This window comes from Canis aureus, chromosome 3 (assembly GCF_053574225.1).
Source record: "Canis aureus isolate CA01 chromosome 3, VMU_Caureus_v.1.0, whole genome shotgun sequence".
Taxonomy (NCBI): domain Eukaryota; kingdom Metazoa; phylum Chordata; class Mammalia; order Carnivora; family Canidae; genus Canis; species Canis aureus.
In genome coordinates, this window is record NC_135613.1 from 64,744,210 (window position 1) to 64,765,011 (window position 20,802).

The 20,802-nt window shown below is 36.8% G+C and overlaps 1 protein-coding gene and 1 pseudogene across 1 annotated transcript in view; one reads left to right on the top strand and one right to left on the bottom strand.

Annotated features, from left to right (window-relative positions):
* CUL5 (cullin 5) overlaps window positions 1–20,802 on the top strand; it is a 94,718-nt gene that overhangs the window by 33,156 nt on the left and 40,760 nt on the right. Inside the window, 5 exon segments of the mRNA XM_077893333.1 lie at window positions 4,058–4,157; window positions 13,983–14,159; window positions 15,933–16,074; window positions 17,713–17,858; window positions 17,942–18,022. Coding sequence (XP_077749459.1) covers window positions 4,058–4,157; window positions 13,983–14,159; window positions 15,933–16,074; window positions 17,713–17,858; window positions 17,942–18,022 — 646 coding nt within the window.
* Window positions 1,261–1,705, bottom strand: LOC144305542 (large ribosomal subunit protein eL22 pseudogene; annotated as a pseudogene).

Genomic DNA, 20,802 nt, shown 5'->3' on the forward strand with positions numbered 1-20,802 from the left:
TGACCCTGAGATTAAGAGTCAAATGTTTCACCAACTGAGCCAACCAAGAGCCCCGAAAAAATCTTTTTGATAGTTGTAAATAAGAATCTCTAATAATATCTATTGATTGTATTTAAAAAATTTTTCTTTGTCCTTAATTTTTTTCTAGATTTTCAAATGTTAAGAGATCTTGTGATAGACACTTCTGACTAGCCAAGCCACACCCCATTCCTGGTTTTATGTTCCTTGTGTACTTTCCACGTGGCTGCGTATTCTAATACTCACTTCTTCAGCTTCCCTTGCTGTCTGGGTCACCATGTGATAAAATTCCAGCAAATAGGTTTACAGGAGGCCTTCTGAGAAAGGTTTTGCTTTTCAGATCAATTAAACTAACGTGCCTGGCTCAGTCCTCCTTTTCCACCTTTAATCCTCACAGGGATAAGAGTCTAATGTGCTAACACAGCCAAGTGGAAAGAGAAAGATCCTCTTAGTCTCTGCACGGGCACCAGCAGCTGCCTAACCCTAGACTCCAAGTTATTTAAGAAAAGTAACATAATAATCTGAGCCACACTGTTAATCAAATTTAATATTTAGCTAAGTGCATCCTCACTAAGGCAAGTAAGGATGTTTTAAGTATTCTATTGTATTTGTATCAAGTTCTTATATTCCTGATTATTTTGTATAATGTAATGCTAAATAATGCTTTTTATCATTACATAATATTTCTTTTCTCTAGTTCTTTCAACCTTAAATTCCTCTTTAGATCATACTAATATTGCCACCCTGGTTTTTTTAGTTTGTGTTTGCCTGTTATCTCTTATGACATGGTTTTATTTTTTTTTCTTAAAAAAATTTTTTTTGGTAAATTGTACATTATTTAAAATATACCACATTAAGCAGTTCATTATTTTACATTTCATTGGCACTGGGTACATTCACAGTGTTGTGCAAACATGAATATGATCCATTTTTTAGAACATCTTCATCATCTTACACAGAAGCTCTGAGTTGTTGGTCTCCATGGATTTTCCTGTTCTAGGTTCCTTATGTAAGTGCAATAATCCACTGTGGTCCTTTTCAAAGGCATACTGTCTTCTAATGGGGTAATTTATTACATTCATGTTTAGTATTACTACTGATATTCTTGTTTTATTGCTTCTCTAACTTTATCACTTAGTACATATTCTTGTTCATTTTTTTGTTTTCCTTATTTTTCTTAATCTGGAAGTTCACTTCCATTAATGGTTACATTCCTGTTTTTTTTTTTCTTTTTTTGGGGGGGGGTTTCCAAGTTTTATTCAAGAACTCATACAAAATATTTGAGATAAATGAGTTTTAATCCTCATCTTCCTCCTCTTCCTCGTCCTGGTTAATCTAGAAGTAACGCAACTCGTAACTCTCTTTGCTGTTAGCAACTATGCGCAACCAGTCACGGAGGTTATTCTTCTTCAGATATTTTTTGGTGAGATATTTCAAATACCTTTTGGAAAAAGGCACCTCAGAAGTTACAGTAATTTTGCTCTTGCTTCTTTCGATGGTTACAACCCCTCCACCGAGATTCCCAGCTTTTCCATTCACTTTGATTCTCTCTTGAAGAAACTGCTCAAAATTGGCAGCATCCATGATTCCATCTTCTACTGGGTGGGTGCAATCAAGGGTAAACTTCAGAACTTGCTTCTTTTTTTTACCCCCCTTCGCCACAAGCTTTTTCACAGGCGCCATGGCGGCAGCTACATTCCTGTTTCTTACTCTCCATCAGAGGCATAGAATGTTACTATTAGTCAAAAGTAAAATAGTTGTTTTCTATATAGAGTCACACTTTCCATTTTATCTTCTTTGTACCCAAGGAAGTTGAAACCTTTGGAATGCTTTTTACTTCTTGCTCGTTCTTTTTTTTTTTTTTTAAGATTATTTATTTATTCGTGAGAAACAGAGAGAGAGAGAGAGAGGCAGAGACACAGGCAGAGGGAGAAGCAGGCTCCATGCAGGGGGCCCGACACGGGACTTGATCCTGTGTCTCCGGGATCACGCCCTGGGCCGAAGGCAGACGCCAAACCACTGAGCCACCCAGGCTGCCCTTTCTTGCTCCTTCTCCCACCACTTCTCTCTGTCGCCTTGAAACCTTTGAAAAACCTTTACTTTATCCCTCTCCCACTTCCTGCCTGATTTTTCTAATACAGTTAAGTAGTTAAAAACAATTTCACTTACATGTCCTTTTTAAAAAGCACTTTGAAAAAAGAAAAGAAAGAAAAAAGCACTTTGGTTATATATTCCAAGAGAATGTATTCTTAACCATCCAGATTTAATTTCGTATATTACTGCTTGCTACTACTCCTTCCCTTTATATTCAAATACTATTTGATATAACAGATAAAGTGCATGAACTAGGACTACATGCATCTATTGTGGGTAAATACCAGGAGCAATGTTGAGGGAAAACTCATTCGAAAAAACAGTTGTTTGATACAATTTCTCCCCCCCACCCCCTTTATTTTTAAGAGCCGGAGAAAGGGAGAGAGGGAGAGGGAGAATCTTTTTTTTTTTTAAGATTCTATTTATTTATTTGAGAGAAAGAGACAGAGATAGTGACAGAGCATGAATGGGGAGGAAGGGGTTCAATCCCAGAACTCCAGGATCATGACCTGAGCTGAAGGCAGACACTTCACTGACTGAACCATCCAGGTGCCCTGGGAGAGAATCTTAAGCAGGCTCCAGCCCCAGCTCAAGAGTCAGAGGCTTACTAACTAAGCCACCCAGGCATCCCTGCTTGTTTGCTACAATTTCTATGAAGTTCATAGTCTGTTGTAAAACGAAAATAATACTAAATTTGGTCTTGGTTACTTCTGGGAAGAGTGGAAGAGAGTAGGATTAGGGAGAAGAACATAGAGGTTTTACCATAGGGTATTTATTAACTTATTAATGTAGGGTATTACCATAATCTATTCATGGGTTCACCGTATGCTGCTAGTACACTAGAAGTATAATCTTGGGAACATTCCTTAACCTTTATTTGCCTTAGTCTCCCCATCTGTAAAATGGTGATAAAAATAGTACTGCCTTCAGAGTTGCTGTGATGGTTAAATGAATTAAAACAGCTTAGAATAGTAAGTAGCACATAGTAAGCAATCAGATGGTCCTTATTATATTGTTATTTAGCAAATACTTGTGTGTTTGCCGCATGCTAGGCAGTGAGCTCTAGATACCACTCTTAAGCTGAAAGCTAAATTTAACAGGTGACAAAAGCAAGTTCAAATTAATAATATGCAGATAGAACTTTGAGTTATAATGATGTCCTTGAGAATCTGGATATAGAACAAGCTGTTTGGCCATTGCTAGAATGTTACAATTCTGGAGACCTCTTATTTTGATTTCTTTGACATTTTTTATAGCAGTGGCTCCATTAGATACTAAATGAGTCACTGGGGAACATTTTTTGAATAAAAGAATCCTCGATAATAAAACTCTATCCTTTTATTATAAGTTCACCTACTCTGTAATGTGGTAATTAAGAAATTAACTTTTTGAACATGTTATATTACTATTAAATATATTTCTATAATGTCAGCTTTATAAATTCAGAGTTTTTGTATACCAGTTTAGGAGAGCTTTTGTTTTTGTTTTCTTTTTAAATAAAGGAGATAAAGTGGTAATTTGTGTGTAAATAAATATATAGGGGAAGCTAAGAGATTTGCTATATTTAAATGACTAATTTTTTAAGAGAATAATTTACATATATTGTGATAAAGAATTAAAATAATTTATATTTAACATAAGAAAAAAATTGGTGATAGTCAACTTGGGGTATGAGATTTAAAGATGGGAGCATGCTTTTATAATTAAAGATAATACAGTTAGTAGCAGAGATTTAAGGAGGAAAACAATAACAAAGTAAAATAAAAATCAGAAAAAATGTGTGTGTTAGGTAACTTAGAATTCTGTGGTTCTTAGAATGGATTCATCTACCCTGGGCTGTGTGCGGCATGGTCTGTGGGAACTGTATTCATACAGAACGTGATGTGAGTTCTGTCTTTGTCCTTGTACTGGTGTTCATGTTTGTTTCCCTGCTTTACCTTCACAGGGATGTGCATGCAGTCTGTCTCTGGGATGATAAAGGTCCAGCAAAAATTCATCAGGCTTTAAAAGAAGATATTCTTGAGTTTATCAAGCAAGCACAGGCAGTAAGTTCTGTATCTTTATATTAAGTTTAAGACTTAGAGAATATCCTATTTTCTGATTTTGAATGTAGGACTTCCAAGGATAATTTTAAAATATCACATTGACTTTTGACATTTGTTGATTAGATTTTTTTATTTATTTAGGTAATCTTTCCACCCAACATGGGGCTCTAGCTCACAAACCCAAGATCAAGAGCTGCATGCTCTACTAGCATGCTCTACTAGCCAGGTGCCCCATGTTGACTACATTTTTTAATAAGGTGATTGTTATTGGTTGTTTTTTCCTCCTCAGTGATGTTTCTATCAAGGTAGTATATCATCATCTGAAATTAAAAGATTCTGTCAAGAATTCAGTTTTTTATAGATTCTTTAGAAGTCCCACCACTGTTTTTTTGGTTTGGTTTGGTTTGGTTTTTTGCTGCATGTCAGTACACATGAATTGGTTTTTTTTTTTCTCATAACTAATTCTTCTCAAGCTAAGAGTAATTTTCTTCAATCCCAGTACTACTTCAGCTATATAATCCTTGCACTGCCCTTTACATTGCTGCTGTTGAGCTGAAATTCACTCTTGGATTGATAATATGTATAAGTTTTTAATATCATTGAAATGAAGACAGAGCTCATTTAGGCATTAGGTCAAGAGCTAATTTTGTTTGTCTTTATTAACACCTTTGTTTTCTGGGGAAAATTAATGTAGAAGTAAAATATTCTATTGAATCAACTCTTAACACTTTGAAGATAGGCCTAAGGACGTGAAATTATTTTCCTTTCTATAAAATGAAGTTTGAAAACAAGAGAGAATTTTTTATTCTTTAGGTGAATTTTTATGTCAGTGTCTCAAACAACATTAGCCAAAGTTGCCTGTTAGAAATTTTGTTAAATACTAATAGCAGATTAACAGTGGAAATTAAAAATGGTCTTTTTCTACATATGACTTAAAAGAAGGTACTGAATAAAGTATATGATTATTATATATTTAACTCTAATAGCCACTGCCACGATGTTAAAAGAATCATGTCACATGGCGTATTACTTACAAAAAGAAATGCTTTGATACCACCATTAATTCTGTCATCTTGATAAATGATTTTTTTTAAATTTATTTATTAGAGAGGAAGGGAGGGAGAAAGGAGGGACAGTGGGAGATAGAGAATGAGAGAATCTCAAGCAGACTTTGCACTGAGTGCAGCCCAACACGGGGCTCGGTCTTGAGACCCTGAGATCATGATATGAGCCGAAACTGAGTCGGGTGTTGAATCAAGCCACCCAGGTGCCCCTGATAAATGATTTTGTAAAAAGTATAGTTTTGGGGCACCTGAGTGACTCAATCAGGTAAGCATCTGCCTACGGCTGAGGTCACGATCTAAAGGTACTGGGGTCAAACCCCCCCCCCCCACATTGGGCTCCGTGCTCAGCAGGGTGTCTGCTTTTCCCTCTGCCCTTCCCCCTCTCATGCTCTCTCTTGTGCACAGTTGCTCGATCTCTCAAATAAATAAAAGAATTAAAAAAAAAAATCTAGAGTAGCCTGGTGGCTCAGCAGTTTAACGCCAACTTCAGCCCAGGGTGTGATCCTGGAGACCCGGGATTGAGTCCCATGTCGGGTTCCCAGCATGGAGCCTGCTTCTCCCTCTGCCTGTGTTTCTGCCTCTCTCTCCTCTCTCTCTCTCTGTGTCTCTCTCTCTCTCTCCCCCTCTCATGAATAAATAAATAAAATCTAAAAAAAAAAAAAATCCAAATATAGTATTATAGGAAATTATCTTTAAATGAATATAAATGATATTTTCAGGCTTTGCTTAGAAAAATAAATATTTCAGTTTATTTATTTATTTATTTATTTATTTATTTATTTATTTATTTATAATTTATTTATGATAGTCACAGAGAGAGAGAGAGGCAGAGACACAGGCAGAGGGAGAAGCAGGCTCCATGCACCGGGAACCCGACGTGGGATTCGATCCCGGGTCTCCAGGATCGCGCCCTGAGCCAAAGGCAGGCGCTAAACCGCTGCGCCACCCAGGGATCCCAGTATCACAATTTTTTAAAAAAATTTTTATTTATTTATTCTTGAGACAGAGAAAGAGGTAGAGATATAGGCAGAGGGGGAAGCAGACTCCCCGCAGGGAGTCTGAAGTAGGACTTGATCCCACAATCACAACCTGAGCCAAAGGTAGATGCTTAACCACTGAGCTACCCCGGTGCTCTCAGTATCACAATTTAATCAAAAGTATACGTTTCTAGAACTCACTTAGAAATATTATATTGGAAAGCATATTAGCTTGTTTATGATTTATGGTGATAATACCATTATGTTTCTTTCAAATGAATAGAGCTTTATTCTTTAGTTTCTGGAAATGAGCTCCTAGAATCGTCTTAGATACTGTTAACAAATGTTAAAAAATACACTTCACAAAACTATGTGTTTCACTGTAATGTGACCCAGTGAAGTCTGGTATGTAAACCTTCGCAAGACTCTGAGGGTCAGGGCAGCCCTGGTGGCGCAGTGGTTTGGCGCTGCCTGTGGCCCGGGGTGTGATCCTGGAGACCAGGGATTGAGTCCCACATCGGGCTCCCTGCATGGAGCCTGCTTCTCTCTCTGCCTGTGTCTCTGCCTCTCTCTGTGTCTCTCATGAATAAATAAATAAAATCTTAAAAAAAAAAAAAAAAGACTCTGAGGGTCAGGTTCAATGTCACTAATTCAGAGCTTGTAAATTGTAGAGAAAGGGGGCACCTGGGTGGCTCAGTCCGTTGAGCATCTACCTTCAACTCAGGTCATGATCCTGGGGTCCTGTAATTGAGCCTGTGTTGGGCTCCCTCCCTGCTCAGTGGGGAGTCTGCTTCTCCCTCTCCTTACTTTTGTCCCTCTCCTCCCCAATAAATATAATCTTAAAAAATTAAATTGTAGGGATAGTAATGCCAAACATGGTTATTTGATTTCTAAACTTTTCTTTTTTTTAAGATTTTATTTATTTGAGAGAGAGACAGAGAGTACACAGGTGGAGGAGTGGCAAGCAGAGGCAGAGGGAGAAGCAAACTACCAGCTAAGCAGGGAGCCCAACTTGGGTCTTGATCCCAGGATCCTGGGATCATGACACAAGGTGAAGGCAGACACTTAACCTGCTGAGCCACCCAGGGGCACCTGATTTCTAAACATTTAAGAAAATTTAGCTTTGTGAGTTATTTTACTAGTCAGTTATTAGATTAATTGAGCTTATTTTGTTAGGGAGGACCAAATCTCTTAAACAGGAGAGATGGTTTCCATCTACATTAAAATGTTCATAGCATTATTTAACATGACAGAATGGAAAGTAAAAAAATAAATGTACAATGTTTGACAGGTTATTAGGGTATTTAATTTGTGTGTGTGTGTGTTTTAATTGATTTAATTAATTGTTTAATTCTTTTTGCTCATAATTCTGTATAGCAATTTGAGCTAGGCTCACCTGATTTCTCCTAAGTTTATTAATGTGTTAGCAGGTAGCTTGTGGCTTTGCAGGGACTGGATGATCCAACAGAAATTTTCTCACATACTTGGTATTTGGTGCTGGCTTCCACCCTGGCCTTTCTCCCTTAGGTAGTTTCCCATTCTAGGGGAAACCAACCTTTGAGGTGATAGTGGAATCCTCAGGACCTCCTCAGGTCTTGGTTCGGAAGTCTCAGGGTGTCATATCTGCATTCTTTTGGTCAAGACAAGTCACAGAATCACATCAAACAAGTGGTGGAGAAATAGACCCTGCCATCCTTTAAGAAATGGAGATATAGGGGATCCCTGGGTGGCTCAGCGGTTTGGTGCCTGCCTTTGGCCCAGGGCGCGATCCTGGAGTCCCGGGATCGAGTCCCATGTTGGGCTCCTGGCATGGAGCCTGCTTCTCCTCCTCCTGTGTCTCTGCCTCTCTCTCTCTCTCTCTCTCTCTCTCTCTCTGTCTATCATAAATAAAAATAAATAAATAAATCTTTTAAAAAAAAGAAATGGAGATATAATTTACATACCAGAAAATTCACCCTCTTAAAGTATACACTTCAGTGGAGTTTAGTATATTCATGAAGTTGTGCAACCTTCATCCACTAATTCTGTAACATTTTCATCGCCCTAAAAAGAAACTGTACCCATTAGCAGTTAATCCCCCATTACCCACTCCCCACAAACCTTGGCAACCACCAATCGTCTTTGTTTCCATGCATTGGTTTGTTGTGTGCATTTCCTATAAATGGAATCATGCAGTATGTGGCCTTTTATGACTGGCTTCTTTCATTTATGATAATGTTTTCAAGGCTCAGCTACACTGTAGTGTTTATCCATATTACATTTCTCTTTATGGCTGAATAATATTCTATTATATGGCTATACAACATTCTTCTTTTAATCTGTTCATCATTGGTAGATGTTTGGGTTGTTACTACTCTGTTTTGAATAATGCTGCTATAAACATTTGTAAGTAGGTTTTTTTTTTTAATTGAAGTATCATTGGCATATAATATTAGTTTTAGGTGAACATCATAATGATTTGATGTTTGTATATATTGTGAAATGATCACAATAGATCATTTGATGTATGATCATGTGATCAATACATGATCACAATGTATGTATTGTCAAATGATCACTTACTGTTAACAGTAAGTCTAGTTAACATCCATCACTACATATAGCTATGGAATTTTTTCTTGTGATGAGAACTTATAAGGTCTCATATCAACTTTCTAATACTGAGTACAGTATTGTTAACTGTTGTTCCCATATGCAGTATTACTTCCTTAGCCTTATTTTGTAACGGGAAACATGTACCTATGGCTCCTTCACCCATTTGTGTCCCACATGTTATTCCCTGCCTCTTATAACTGCCAGTCTGTTCTCTGTATCAGTGAGCTTATGTTTGTTTTTTTTTAATTCCATATGTAACTGAAATTATACTTGTCTTTCTTTTTTTCTTTTTTAAGATTTTATTTATTTATTCATGAGAGACACAGAGAGAGGCAGAGACATAAGCAGAGGGAAGAGAAGCAGGCTCCATGCAGGAGCCCGATGTGGGACTCGATCCTGGAACTCTGGGATCACATCCTGAGCTGAAGGCACACACTCAATCGCTGAGCCACCCAGGCGTCCCTCATACTTGTCTTTTGCTGTATTATTTCCCTTAGCATAATGTCCTCAAGGTCTACCTATGTTACTGCAAATGGCAGGACTTTATTTTTTTTCTAATGGCTAAGTAATAGTTCATTGTGTATATATAACCACATTTTCTTTATCTTACTCACCTATCAGTGGACACTTAGGTTGTTTCCTGTCTTGGCTATTGTAAATAATGCTGCAGTTTACGTGGGACTGCATATATCTTTTGGAGTTACTGTTTCATTTTCTTTGGATAAATACCTGGGTATGGAATTGCTGGATCATATGGTAGTTCTATTTTTAATTTTTCCAGGAACCTCCGCACTGTTTTCCACAGCAACTGCACCATTTTACTTCCTACCAGCAGTGCACAGGGCTTCCCTTTCCACAATATCTTGGCCAAGACTTGTTATTTCTGGCCTTCTTGGTCCTAGCCATTCTGACAGGTGGGAGATGATAGCTCAGGTGGCTTTGGTTTGCATTTCCCTGATGATGAGTGATGTTGAGCATCTTTTCCCATGTCTGTTGGCCATCTGTGTGTCTTCTTTGGAAAACCATCTGCGCAGATCTTCTGCCTAGTTTTCATTTGGATTGTTTATTTTTTGCTGTTGAGTTGTAGGAGTTCTTTGTTTATTTTGGGTATTAGCTCCTCATAGATACATGATGTGCAGTGCTTTTTCTCCCGTTACTAGGTTGTCTCTTCATCGTGTTTGTGGTTTCCTTTGCTGGGCCGCAGTTCTTTGGTTTGATGTAGTCTACTTGTTTATTTTTGCTTTTGGTATCATATTCAAAAGAATCCTCGCTAAGACCTATGTTAAGGAGCTTACCTAAGCCCGTGTTTTCTTCTGGGAGTTTTGTGGTTTCAGGTGTTATGTTCAAGTCTTTACCCCATTTTGAGTTAATTTTTGAGTATCGTGCTGGGTAGTGGTGCGGTTTCATTCTTTTGCATGTGGCTGTTCAGTTTTCCCAGTGCCGTTTATTTTTTTAATTTTAATTTTTTAAAGATTTTATTTATTCATGAGACACAGAGAGAGAGAGAGAGAGAGAGGCAGAGACACAGGTAGAGGGAGAAGCAGGCTCCCTGCAGGGAGCCCGACATGGGACTCCATCCCGGGTCTCCAGGATCACGCCCTCAGCCGAAGGGGCGCTAAACCGCTGAGCCACTTGGACTGCTCCCCAGCGCTGTTTATTGAAGAGACTGTCCTCCCCCATTGTGTATTCTTGGCTCCTTTGTTCTGAACTAATTGATTGATCATATATGTGTGGTTTTATTTCTGGGTTCTCTGTTCTGCTCTGTTGATCTCTGTGTCGGCTTTTGTGCCAGTTACCACACTGTTTTGATTACACTAGAGCTTTGTGATACAGTTTGAAATCAGGAAGGTGATGCCTCCAGCTTTGTTCTTCTTGCTTAGGGTTGCTCTGACTGTTGCTGGGTCTTTTGTGGTCCTCTACACGTTGTGGGATTGTTTGTTCTTTATCTGTGGAAAATGCCATTGGACTTTTGATGGAGATTGCATTGAGTGTGTATGTTTTTGTTAGTATGGACATTTTAATGCTATTACCCTTCTGTTCCATGACCAGCGGACATCTTTCTGTTTATTCGTGGGTTCTGTTTGTTTCATCCGTGTGTTAGGGTTTTCAGTATACAGTTCTTTCACCTCCTTGGTTAAATTTATTCCTAGGCTTTTTTTTTTTTTTTTTTTTTTGAGGGAGCGAGCGAGTGAGCAAACATGAGTGGGGCAGAGAGGGAGAAGGAGAGAGAGGGAGAAGCAGACTCCACACTAAGCAGGGAGCCCGACATGGGGCTTGATCCCAGGACACCAAGATCATGACTGAAGCCGAGGGCAATATTTGAGCCACCCAGATGCCTCTATTTAATCTTTTTGATGCCATTTTAAATGGGATTGGTTTTTTAAATTTCTCTTTCTGACAATTTAAGTGTATAGAAATGCAACAGATTTTTGTATAGTGATTTTTGTATCATCCATCTTTACTAAATTCGTTTGTTCTAACAATGTTTTGGTGGAGTCTTTATGGATTTCTCTACGTTATGTTATCTGCAAATAGTGACCAAGTGGTGAGAATTAGCATTTTGTCCTGTTTCTGGTCTTCTATGAAAAGCTTTTAGTTTTTCACCATTGAGTATGATTTTAGTTGTGTGTTTGTCATATATTGCCTTTATTATGTTGAGGTACATTCCCTTTATACCCACTTTTTAAGAGTTTTTAGCATAAATATATACTTTGTCAAATACTTTTTCTGCACTATTTGAGATGATCATATGATTTTTATACTCCATTTGTTTTTGTTTTTGTTTTTCTTTTTTTTTTTTTTTAAAGATTTTATTTATCTATTCATGAGAATACACAGAGAGGAGAGCGAGAGAGAGAGAGAGGCAGAGACACAGGCAGAGGGAGAAGCAGGCTCCATTCTGGGAGCCCGACATGGGACTCTATCTAGGGTCTCCAGGATCACACCCTGGGCTGCAGGCGGCGCTAAACCGCTGAGCCACCGGGGCTGCCCCTATACTCCATTTGTTAATGTGGTATTTCACATAGATTCACTTTTGAATGTTGAAACAACCAACCTTGTGTTCCTGTAATAAATCCCACTTGATCATGGTATATGATCTTTTAATGTATTGTTGAATTCAGTTTTCTAATATTTTGTGGAGTAGTTTTGCATCTATGTTTTTTAGGGATGTTGGCCTATAATTTTCTTCTTTTGTGCTATCCTTGTCAGGTTTTGATACCAGGATATTACCGGCTTCATTAAATGCATTTGGACTTGTTCACTCCTCTTCTATGTTTTTGAAGAGTTTGAAAAGGATTGGTATTACTTCTCTTCAAATGTTGGATAGAATTCACCATTATTGCCTTTTGGCCCTAGACTAGTTTGTTGAGAGGTTTCTCATTACTGATTTAATCCCCTTGGTAGTAATTGGTTTTTCTTATTTTCTGTTTCTTCATAAATTACTCTTAGTAGACAGTATGTTTCGTGGAATTTATCTATTTCTTCTATGTTGTCAATATTTTGACATATAATTGTTGATAGGTATCTCTTGTGGGTCTTTTTCTTTTTTAATTAGTCTCCTCACTCAAAGTGGGGCTTGAACTCAGAGCCCTGAGTTCAAGTGTTGCAAGCTCTACTAACTGCCCTAGCCCTTTGTATTTCTGTGTTATCAGTTGTAATATCTCCTATTTCATTTCTGAAACTGTTTGAATGCTTTCTTTTTTTTTTTTTTTTGGTGCCTGTGCACAGGTTTTTTATGAAGATTTTTAGGATATAGATATTTATAGCAGCATTTTTCATGATAGCCAATAGGTGGAAACAACCCAGATGTCCATCAATGGAGAAAATAGATAAACAAAATGTAGTGTATCTATAAAATGTTACAGTATTCTGCTATAAAGGGAATAAAGTATTGATACATCCTAGGACTTGGCGGACCCTTGAAACTGTTGAATGAAGTCAATGTCTGCATCTGAGGGGCGCTTGGGTGGCTCGTTTGGTTAAGCTTCCAACTCTTGATCTCAATTCAAGTCATGAATTCAGGCCTTATGTTGGGGGCACTGGGTGGCTCAGTCAATTGGGTTTCCAACTCTTGATTTCAGCTAGGGTTGTGATCTTGGGGTGTGGATCAAACCCTGGATGGGGCTCTGTGCTAAGCATATAGTCGCTTGATATATATTCTCTCTCTCCCTCTGCCCCTCCCCTTGCTCATGCACGTATGCTCCCTTCCCCCTCTTTCTCTTTGAAAAATAAATCGATGAGTGAAATCTTTAAAAAAAAAATAAAATAAGTGACTACATATTACATGTTTCCATTCATATAAAAGTCTGGAACAAGCAAATAGTGAAAGTAAATTAGTGATTGCTTAGGGCCAGAGAAGGGATGAATGGGAATGGTATTTAGGGGAGGATAAAGAGATGATAGCTTAAGGATTTAGGGTTTTAGGGTTTTTTTAATTAAGATATAGATATAAACCATTTTATTAGTTTCATATGTACATTATGATTTTATGTGTGTTTGCAAAATGATTTCCATGGTAAATCTTTATGAACATGTTTTTATTTTTCTTGGATATATATGTTTTAATTTCTCTTCGATATAATATAGTTTATACAATAAAATATTTCATATTTATAGCATGAATATTTTTTTTCATAAATTTATTTTTTATTGGTGTTCAGTTTGCCAACATACAGAATAACACCGAGCGCTCATCCCGTCAAGTGCCCACCTCAGTGCCTGACACGCAATCACCCCCACCCCCCGCCCACCTCCCCTTCCACCACCCCTAGTTCGTTTCCCAGAGTTAGGAGTCTCTCATGTTCTGTCTCCCTCCCTGATATTTCCCACTCATTTTTCTCCTTTCCCCTTTATTCCCTTTCACTATTTTTTTATATTCCCCGAATGAATGAGACCATATAAAGTTTGTCCTTCCCCGATTGACTTATTTCACTCAGCATAATACCCTCCAGTTCCATCCACATCGAAGCAAATGGTGGGTATTTGTCGTTTCTAATGGCTGAGTAATATTCTATTGTATACATAAACCACATCTTCTTTATCCATTCATCTTTCGATGGACACCGAGGCTCCTTCCACAGTTCGGCTATTGTGGACATTGCTTTTATAGCATGAATATGTTCTATTATTCTTTCAATAAGAATACCTGTGTTTATTTTAAATTCATATGATTCTTTTTTTTTTTTCAGCGAGTACTGAGCCATCAAGATGATACAGCTTTGCTAAAAGCATACATTGTTGAATGGCGAAAATTCTTTACACAGTGTGATATTTTACCGAAGCCATTTTGTCAATTGGAGATTACTTTAATGGGTAAACAGGGCAGCAATAAAAAATCAACTGTGGAAGACAGCATTGTTCGAAAAGTAAGTTAACTTTTACATTGTTCCTCCTTAATATACTTTAGAAAGAGGGTGATTCTACAACTTTCGAAAGTAAATCAGACTTTAAGTGGGTTCTTCTACTTGATGTATAAATTCCTTTTCGATTCTTGGTGGGTTTTACTGAATTCTACTAACTTTCTTCCATGAGTATTGAGCTGCACTTCCTTTCATTATGTCCTGTGGTGTTAAGTTGTGGATCCATGTCCTCAGGTGTTAGCACCTTGTTTTGTCCTTTTCCTAGTTTTATCTTCAGTATTCTATTTACTTCTCTTCCTTTGTACTTTTATCTTCCTATGAATTGCTTCTTTCTTCTTTCAAAAATCTCTCATTAGGTTACCATCTTATATATATCTTTGTATTTAATTGTGGCTAAATTGTTGTTACTTTCATGATCTTTTTACTTGATTCTGGTTATCATAAACTCACTGTGTACTGTGTTTATTTTCATATTTTTTGCATAGTTTCTAGTTAAAAGCTCTGTGTCCAGTAACCCTTCGTGATTTAATGGAAAGAACTCAGCTCTGAAAGTAGAATCTCAGGTTTTCTTTTCAACTCTTCAATCAGTAATGACCTAAACTCTGTCATTTCTCATATGTATTCTTGCTTTTGAGAATCAAATGGAATCATTGATTTGAAAAGTAAAAAAGTGAAAAGTGCCTCTTGGGCTTTAAACAACTTGTTACTTGCTATGATGGCTATAGAATAAAGTTAGCCGTTCAAATAGTGGCATAGGGATTCCTGCCCCTTGTAATCTTTGTGCTGATGTGGATAGGGATGCTGTGAATTTAGATTCCAGTGGTAGAAATAACTGCAGTGTGAGAAACTATATTCCTCTCTCCAAAAAAGAAAAACTACTTCTATATACTTTTGAAATTTGCAGTCCCATAATCTTGACCTCTCTTGTTTTTGTTATTATTTTAATTTATACCATTCCCTACTGATTATAGGAATCAGCATCACTTAATGATTAAGAGCATAGATTCTGGAAACATACCTGTTGGATTCACATCCTGGTGCTACCATTTATGAGCTGGATAAGTGTGGGAAAGTTAGCTTTCCTTTCAATGCCCCAGATTCTCATTTCTAAAAAGGGAGATAACAGTACCTATATATCGGTTTTGAGGATTACAGTTGTGTGTGAAAAGTACTCAGAGCAGTTCTAAGTATGCTGTGAATGTTACATATCTGTTATTGTTATCATTGATGCTGGTGCTGTTGTCATTAATATGTTTTCTGTATCTGACACAGTTACTTGGAATGATAATATATATGGATATGGATGGATATATATATATATATATATAATGTTGCCATCACTTAAATGGAACATCTGTCAGATGGATTTATTTTTTTTTAAGGTCCAGTATCCAATAGGTTTTCATTTGCTGCTTTTTGCACTTATTATGTGTTTATACAAACATGTATATGGAGCATTCCAAAGCGCAGTATTTCTGCAACTTAACCTTGAAACTGTAGAGGAGGTAACCTTTTCCATGTATTGCTATATTTAATTTTTACAATAACCACTTGAAATTTGTGTTACTGTTTTACTATTTTATAGATGGGAAATCCAGTAAATAAGTAGCAGAGCTATAATTCAAATCCAATTATGTTGATTTTGAAACGTGTTCTTTAACATTTATCATGTGTTTTTTTATTTCCTTTTTTAGTGTTTATAGTTAAAATTTTTTGTGAGTCTGTATGGTACGTGGTATATTAATAATCAAAATGATTGCATATTTCTTTTTTTCCTAGCTCATGCTTGATACATGGAATGAGTCAATCTTTTCAAATATAAAAAACAGACTCCAGGATAGTGCAATGAAGCTGGTACATGCTGAAAGATTAGGAGAAGCATTTGATTCTCAACTGGTCATTGGAGTAAGAGAATCCTATGGTATGTTCTGAACTTTTATGATCATAATTTTTTTATGGAAATTCTGAGACCATTATGGAACAGCACAATCAGAGTCATGTGTGCTATCATATATCTACTTTTAGCACCACATGCTTTTAAGAGCCTACAGAAGGTGTTAATCTCTTCAGGGAAATATAGAAAAACCCATATTCGTGTGGATAATATTGGTTTTCTCCATCTTACTCATTTCTTGGCTGGTGAAATCTAATCCTTTTAGTGACTTAAATTACAGAAATATAGATTTGAATTGATAGCCCAGAAAAGGTGGTAGGTAATTGTTTTTATACTTATATTTTCAGGAAGTACGTTTATTCTATGTATGCGTTCCTCTCTAAACTTTTCAGTTTCTGAATGATATTCTCATGATATTCTCATTTGTTCTTTAAATCAGCTAAACTATTCTGATATTCAAACTGAATATGAGAATATTCATCCTGCTCCCACTATACTTCTAGCTCCTCCTCATCCTGTTTCCTCACAGAGGTCTTTCCGAATTCCCAGAGTAGGTTAGGTCCCTCTCACAGTGCTTCATAGACCCCATGCCCCAGTCATCATACTTTAGTTAACTGTATTGTTGACACTCCATTTTCACAACATAAAACGTAGGCACAAAGTATTCCTCTGTAAGAGTTTTTTGTATTAATGAACCTTCAGCTATCTTTGATTGGCTTTCTCTGTTGTCCCCATATTTCTTTAGGTATCAAAGTCTTTATTTTATTTTTTTAAAGATTTTATTTATTTATTCATAGACACAGAGAAAGAGAGGCAGAGACACAGAGGGAGAAGCAGGCTCCATGTAGGGAGCCCGAAGTGGGACTTGATCCTGGGTCTCCAGGATCACACCCCAGGCTGCAGGCGGTGCCAAACCACTGTGCCACCGGGGCAGCCCAGTATCAAAGTCTTTAGGCTTTCATTAGCTATGTCGTTGAAATTTATTCCTTCTTATTCAACTACCACCAGCTTTTACTATGTAAACTCTGCTTTTGGACTTGTGAAATAGTCTTCTTTCAGTGATCTTACTGCTATCATTTAACCCATATGCTATTCACAAGGTTAATTTTTAAGTATTATTTTGTTAGTATTTTTCGTACCCATTTAGTGATCCTCCATTTAGTGACTCAGGTCACTTAGCCCCAGAGCCTCGGCTCTCCACAGCCACTCCTAACTTCCCATTCTACCTTGTTTTCTGTTAACCTTACAGTCCACACAGACGACCTGGTCATTTTACTTTGACTTGCCCTGGTGATTTTGTACTTGAGAATATTTACTTACTTGACTAGCTTTTGTGTAAATTCTAGTTTTTCCTTAAGACCAATCTCAAATCCCATCTCGTCTGTGAATGGTCTCTTGACCATATAGCTGAAAGTCATTCTCTTTTCTCTTCAGAAATACAATAGCCTGTGTTGTCTGTACTGTTTGCCACTTTAGTGCTTTGTGCTGTTACCTTTTTAAAGTCTCTTATGGAGAAGGATTTTGTCTTCTGTGATATATGTTCTCTTGAGCATTGTCACAATCCCTTGCACATAATGACTCCTCACTATTTGTTATTTCATTTATTGTACTCAAACTACTGATTTGAAACATACTTAGAGTAAAATTTTATTTTCTGTTTTTCAGTTAACCTTTGTTCTAATCCTGAGGATAAGCTTCAAATTTATAGGGACAATTTTGAGAAGGCATACTTGGATTCAACAGAGAGATTTTATAGAACACAGGCACCCTCGTATTTACAACAAAATGGTGTACAGAATTATATGAAATATGTAAGTCAGAACTTAGTATATGTGATAATTTGAGCCATTCTCTTGATATTCTTAAAAATGATTGCTATTTTGCTTCTGGGCAGGCAGATGCTAAATTAAAAGAAGAAGAAAAAAGAGCACTACGTTATTTAGAAACAAGACGGGAATGTAACTCTGTGGAAGCAGTAAGTAATTGTGTGATTGTGTATTCTTGGAGATGATTTGAAGTACAGTAGTCCAGGGATGGCAAATATGTGATACAAGTATTATTACTCATCCTTCTCATGCCTCTGAACTATATTACTGATTGCATTTAATACTCTTTCCTGGGTATGCCAGAGCACAGCTGCAGAAGGCACCTTCTTCAGAACTCATTCTTTTGAGCTAATGTGCAAGATGAGATCTGTTTGCCATCCCTACTCCAGATTTTACTACATTTAATGTACTTAATTTTTAAACAGTCTTCTTGTATTATGTTTTATGTGTATCTATTTATCCATTTTAGTGATTTTCATGTTGCAAGTAAAATATGCTCCCTAGAGATACAGTTGATTCTTGTTAGTGATTATGTTCTGTAAAGTGGCTGTGAACACTAAATTACAGAGTATGGATCAAATCATTACTTCTAAGGAATATTTATTCTTGTTATGGGAGGATGTTTTCAAACTTGTCATGAGATAAAATGATAAGAGAACATCAGTCTTTATATTGTTACTTTGTTTTTCTTTATACTGTAAGTTACTCAAAAACAGCAACAAAAAAAGCCTGATCAGAGATAGTAGCCTTGCTACAGTATCTGTCCTGAGTGTTTTCTTATGGAGAATGACCCAAACATGCTATAGTAAGGAAAATAAGAATCAAGCTTGGGGAAAGTCTTAGAAATTGCTCAAATATAGCATCGTTATTTCCTCTAATTACCCTTCAGTCTTTGGAACCTAGAAACAAGATTTAGATTTACATTCAAGGAGGTGACATTTGCCTATAACTAAACATTTTCCAACTGTGGATGGATTTATTTATTTGCTTCTGACTTTTCTTTGGCTATTCCATCTTGAGTGATAGTTATGTTTATGTCTTGTTCAGAAAACAGGTTGAATTGATTTTTTTTCCCTTGGTTTTCTGTTTATTTGTCTTGCTTTTCATAATGTACAGTATGTTTCCTCTTTTAGTGGTTAAAATAACTTTAATGTTGGCCAGAAAAGGGGGCTAATTTCATGGATATTTATAGAAATTCTCTATAGAAATTGAAAGCCAGGCTTGGGCTTCTTTTCAGAATGCAGGGAAAACTGTTGCATGTTTTTTCAGCACGTATGCCATGCTCACAGTTTTTCCTCAGTGAGGTTAATCTGGTGACACTATGAAAGATTAATTGGAATGAGGAAGAGAAGAGTGATGGGGAGGTTTTTGTAATAAGAGAGAAAGACTTCGCAGAGGTGGAAGATGATGCCCTATGGGTGGGGCTAGATATTAAAGGGAAAGGAAGCAGTAGTGTTTCCGAGGCTTTAGCCTATGGGAGTTCCGCTGCACCGGAGAGGTCAGGTGAGAGAGGACTTCTCAGTCCTGAGGGAAAAAGGTGAGTTAGTGTGAGGAGTTTTGAGTTGATTGATGTGCCATAGCATCTGGATGGGGATGTTGCAGTTTAGTAAGATAGAATTGTTTTTCTTCTCTAGTGTATACAGCTTAGTTGTATCATATGCAAGTGAAGCTTGAAGAGATTCAACTATAGATGTCTAAGAATAAGAGAAAGCAGAAAAAGAGGATAAAAATGGTGAAAATAATCAAAGACACATGACAGTTGGTAGAGAACAAGTAAGCCTCCCATTCTACTTCAAACCACACACATGGGAAAAGTTAAAATAGAAGATGTGAATTTGCCTTTCCACAGTTACCAAATAGTGTGGGCATCTCCTCAAGCTGAAAGATTTTAGAGTTCAAAGATGAGTTTTTTTGTTACTGTTTTCAACAGAGACCGTAAGTGCAATACAACATGCTTCCAAAGAAACTATACTTTATTGAGGATGTAAGTGGTCTTTTGTGTGGTTTGTTTTTATTTTGTTTCAGTTTTCTGCTTCTTTTTAAAAATTAACTCTTGACTCAAGTATAAAATATATATACAGAAAAAGTGCACAGATATCTAAAGTATGCATTGTCACAAAGTGATCATACCTGTGAAATCACCATAATAAGAATTACCAGCAATTAAGAAATCATCCATCAGGCCCCCTCCAAATTACTATTGCCATCTTTTTCTTCAAAGGTTGTCCAGTCTCTTAACTTTTAACAACATAGATTAAATATTCATCAGTGACTATTATGTAGTTTGTATAAAGTCCTGCTATAAAGTATGAACAGCATTATTTGAATAGTTAGTAAGAAACAAATCACTTTCCGTACTATAATCTATTCAGAACAGACTTATTGCCCTAAATTCTCTGAGAAGAATTATCAGCCATCAGAACATGCAATGCTATGTGCTTACCTCTTAAACTCTTCTTATTAACGGTTGACAATTACAATGTAGAGAGAACATATTTTACTGTTACAGTCACTTCATATGGGGCCACACTATAATACACACCAGAATTTAAGATGAAGTATGTGTATTTTTGGCATTTATGTTTTTCTCTGTAAATTAGCAAATTATTATGGTTAGTCAGTTACCTTCCTTGTGTTTAGTTAATATGAATCAATTTCAATTTTTTAAACCTGACTAGTTTTTAATATATGCAGAAAAATAAGTTTTTGGACCAGTATTATGTATAGTAGAGAAAATCTCATCTAGATAGTACCCAGTTGTGAGGCCATGCCTCATAAAGGTCAGATGGACATTTCAAGTAATGTTACTATAGTATGCAGCAGCTCACTGGATTCTTTCATTATTTTTCAAAGTTTTATTTTTGTTATCTTGAGTATTCCAAGCAGCTGATTACATCATTGCAAATGATGACGCTTCTGCCTTTCTAAT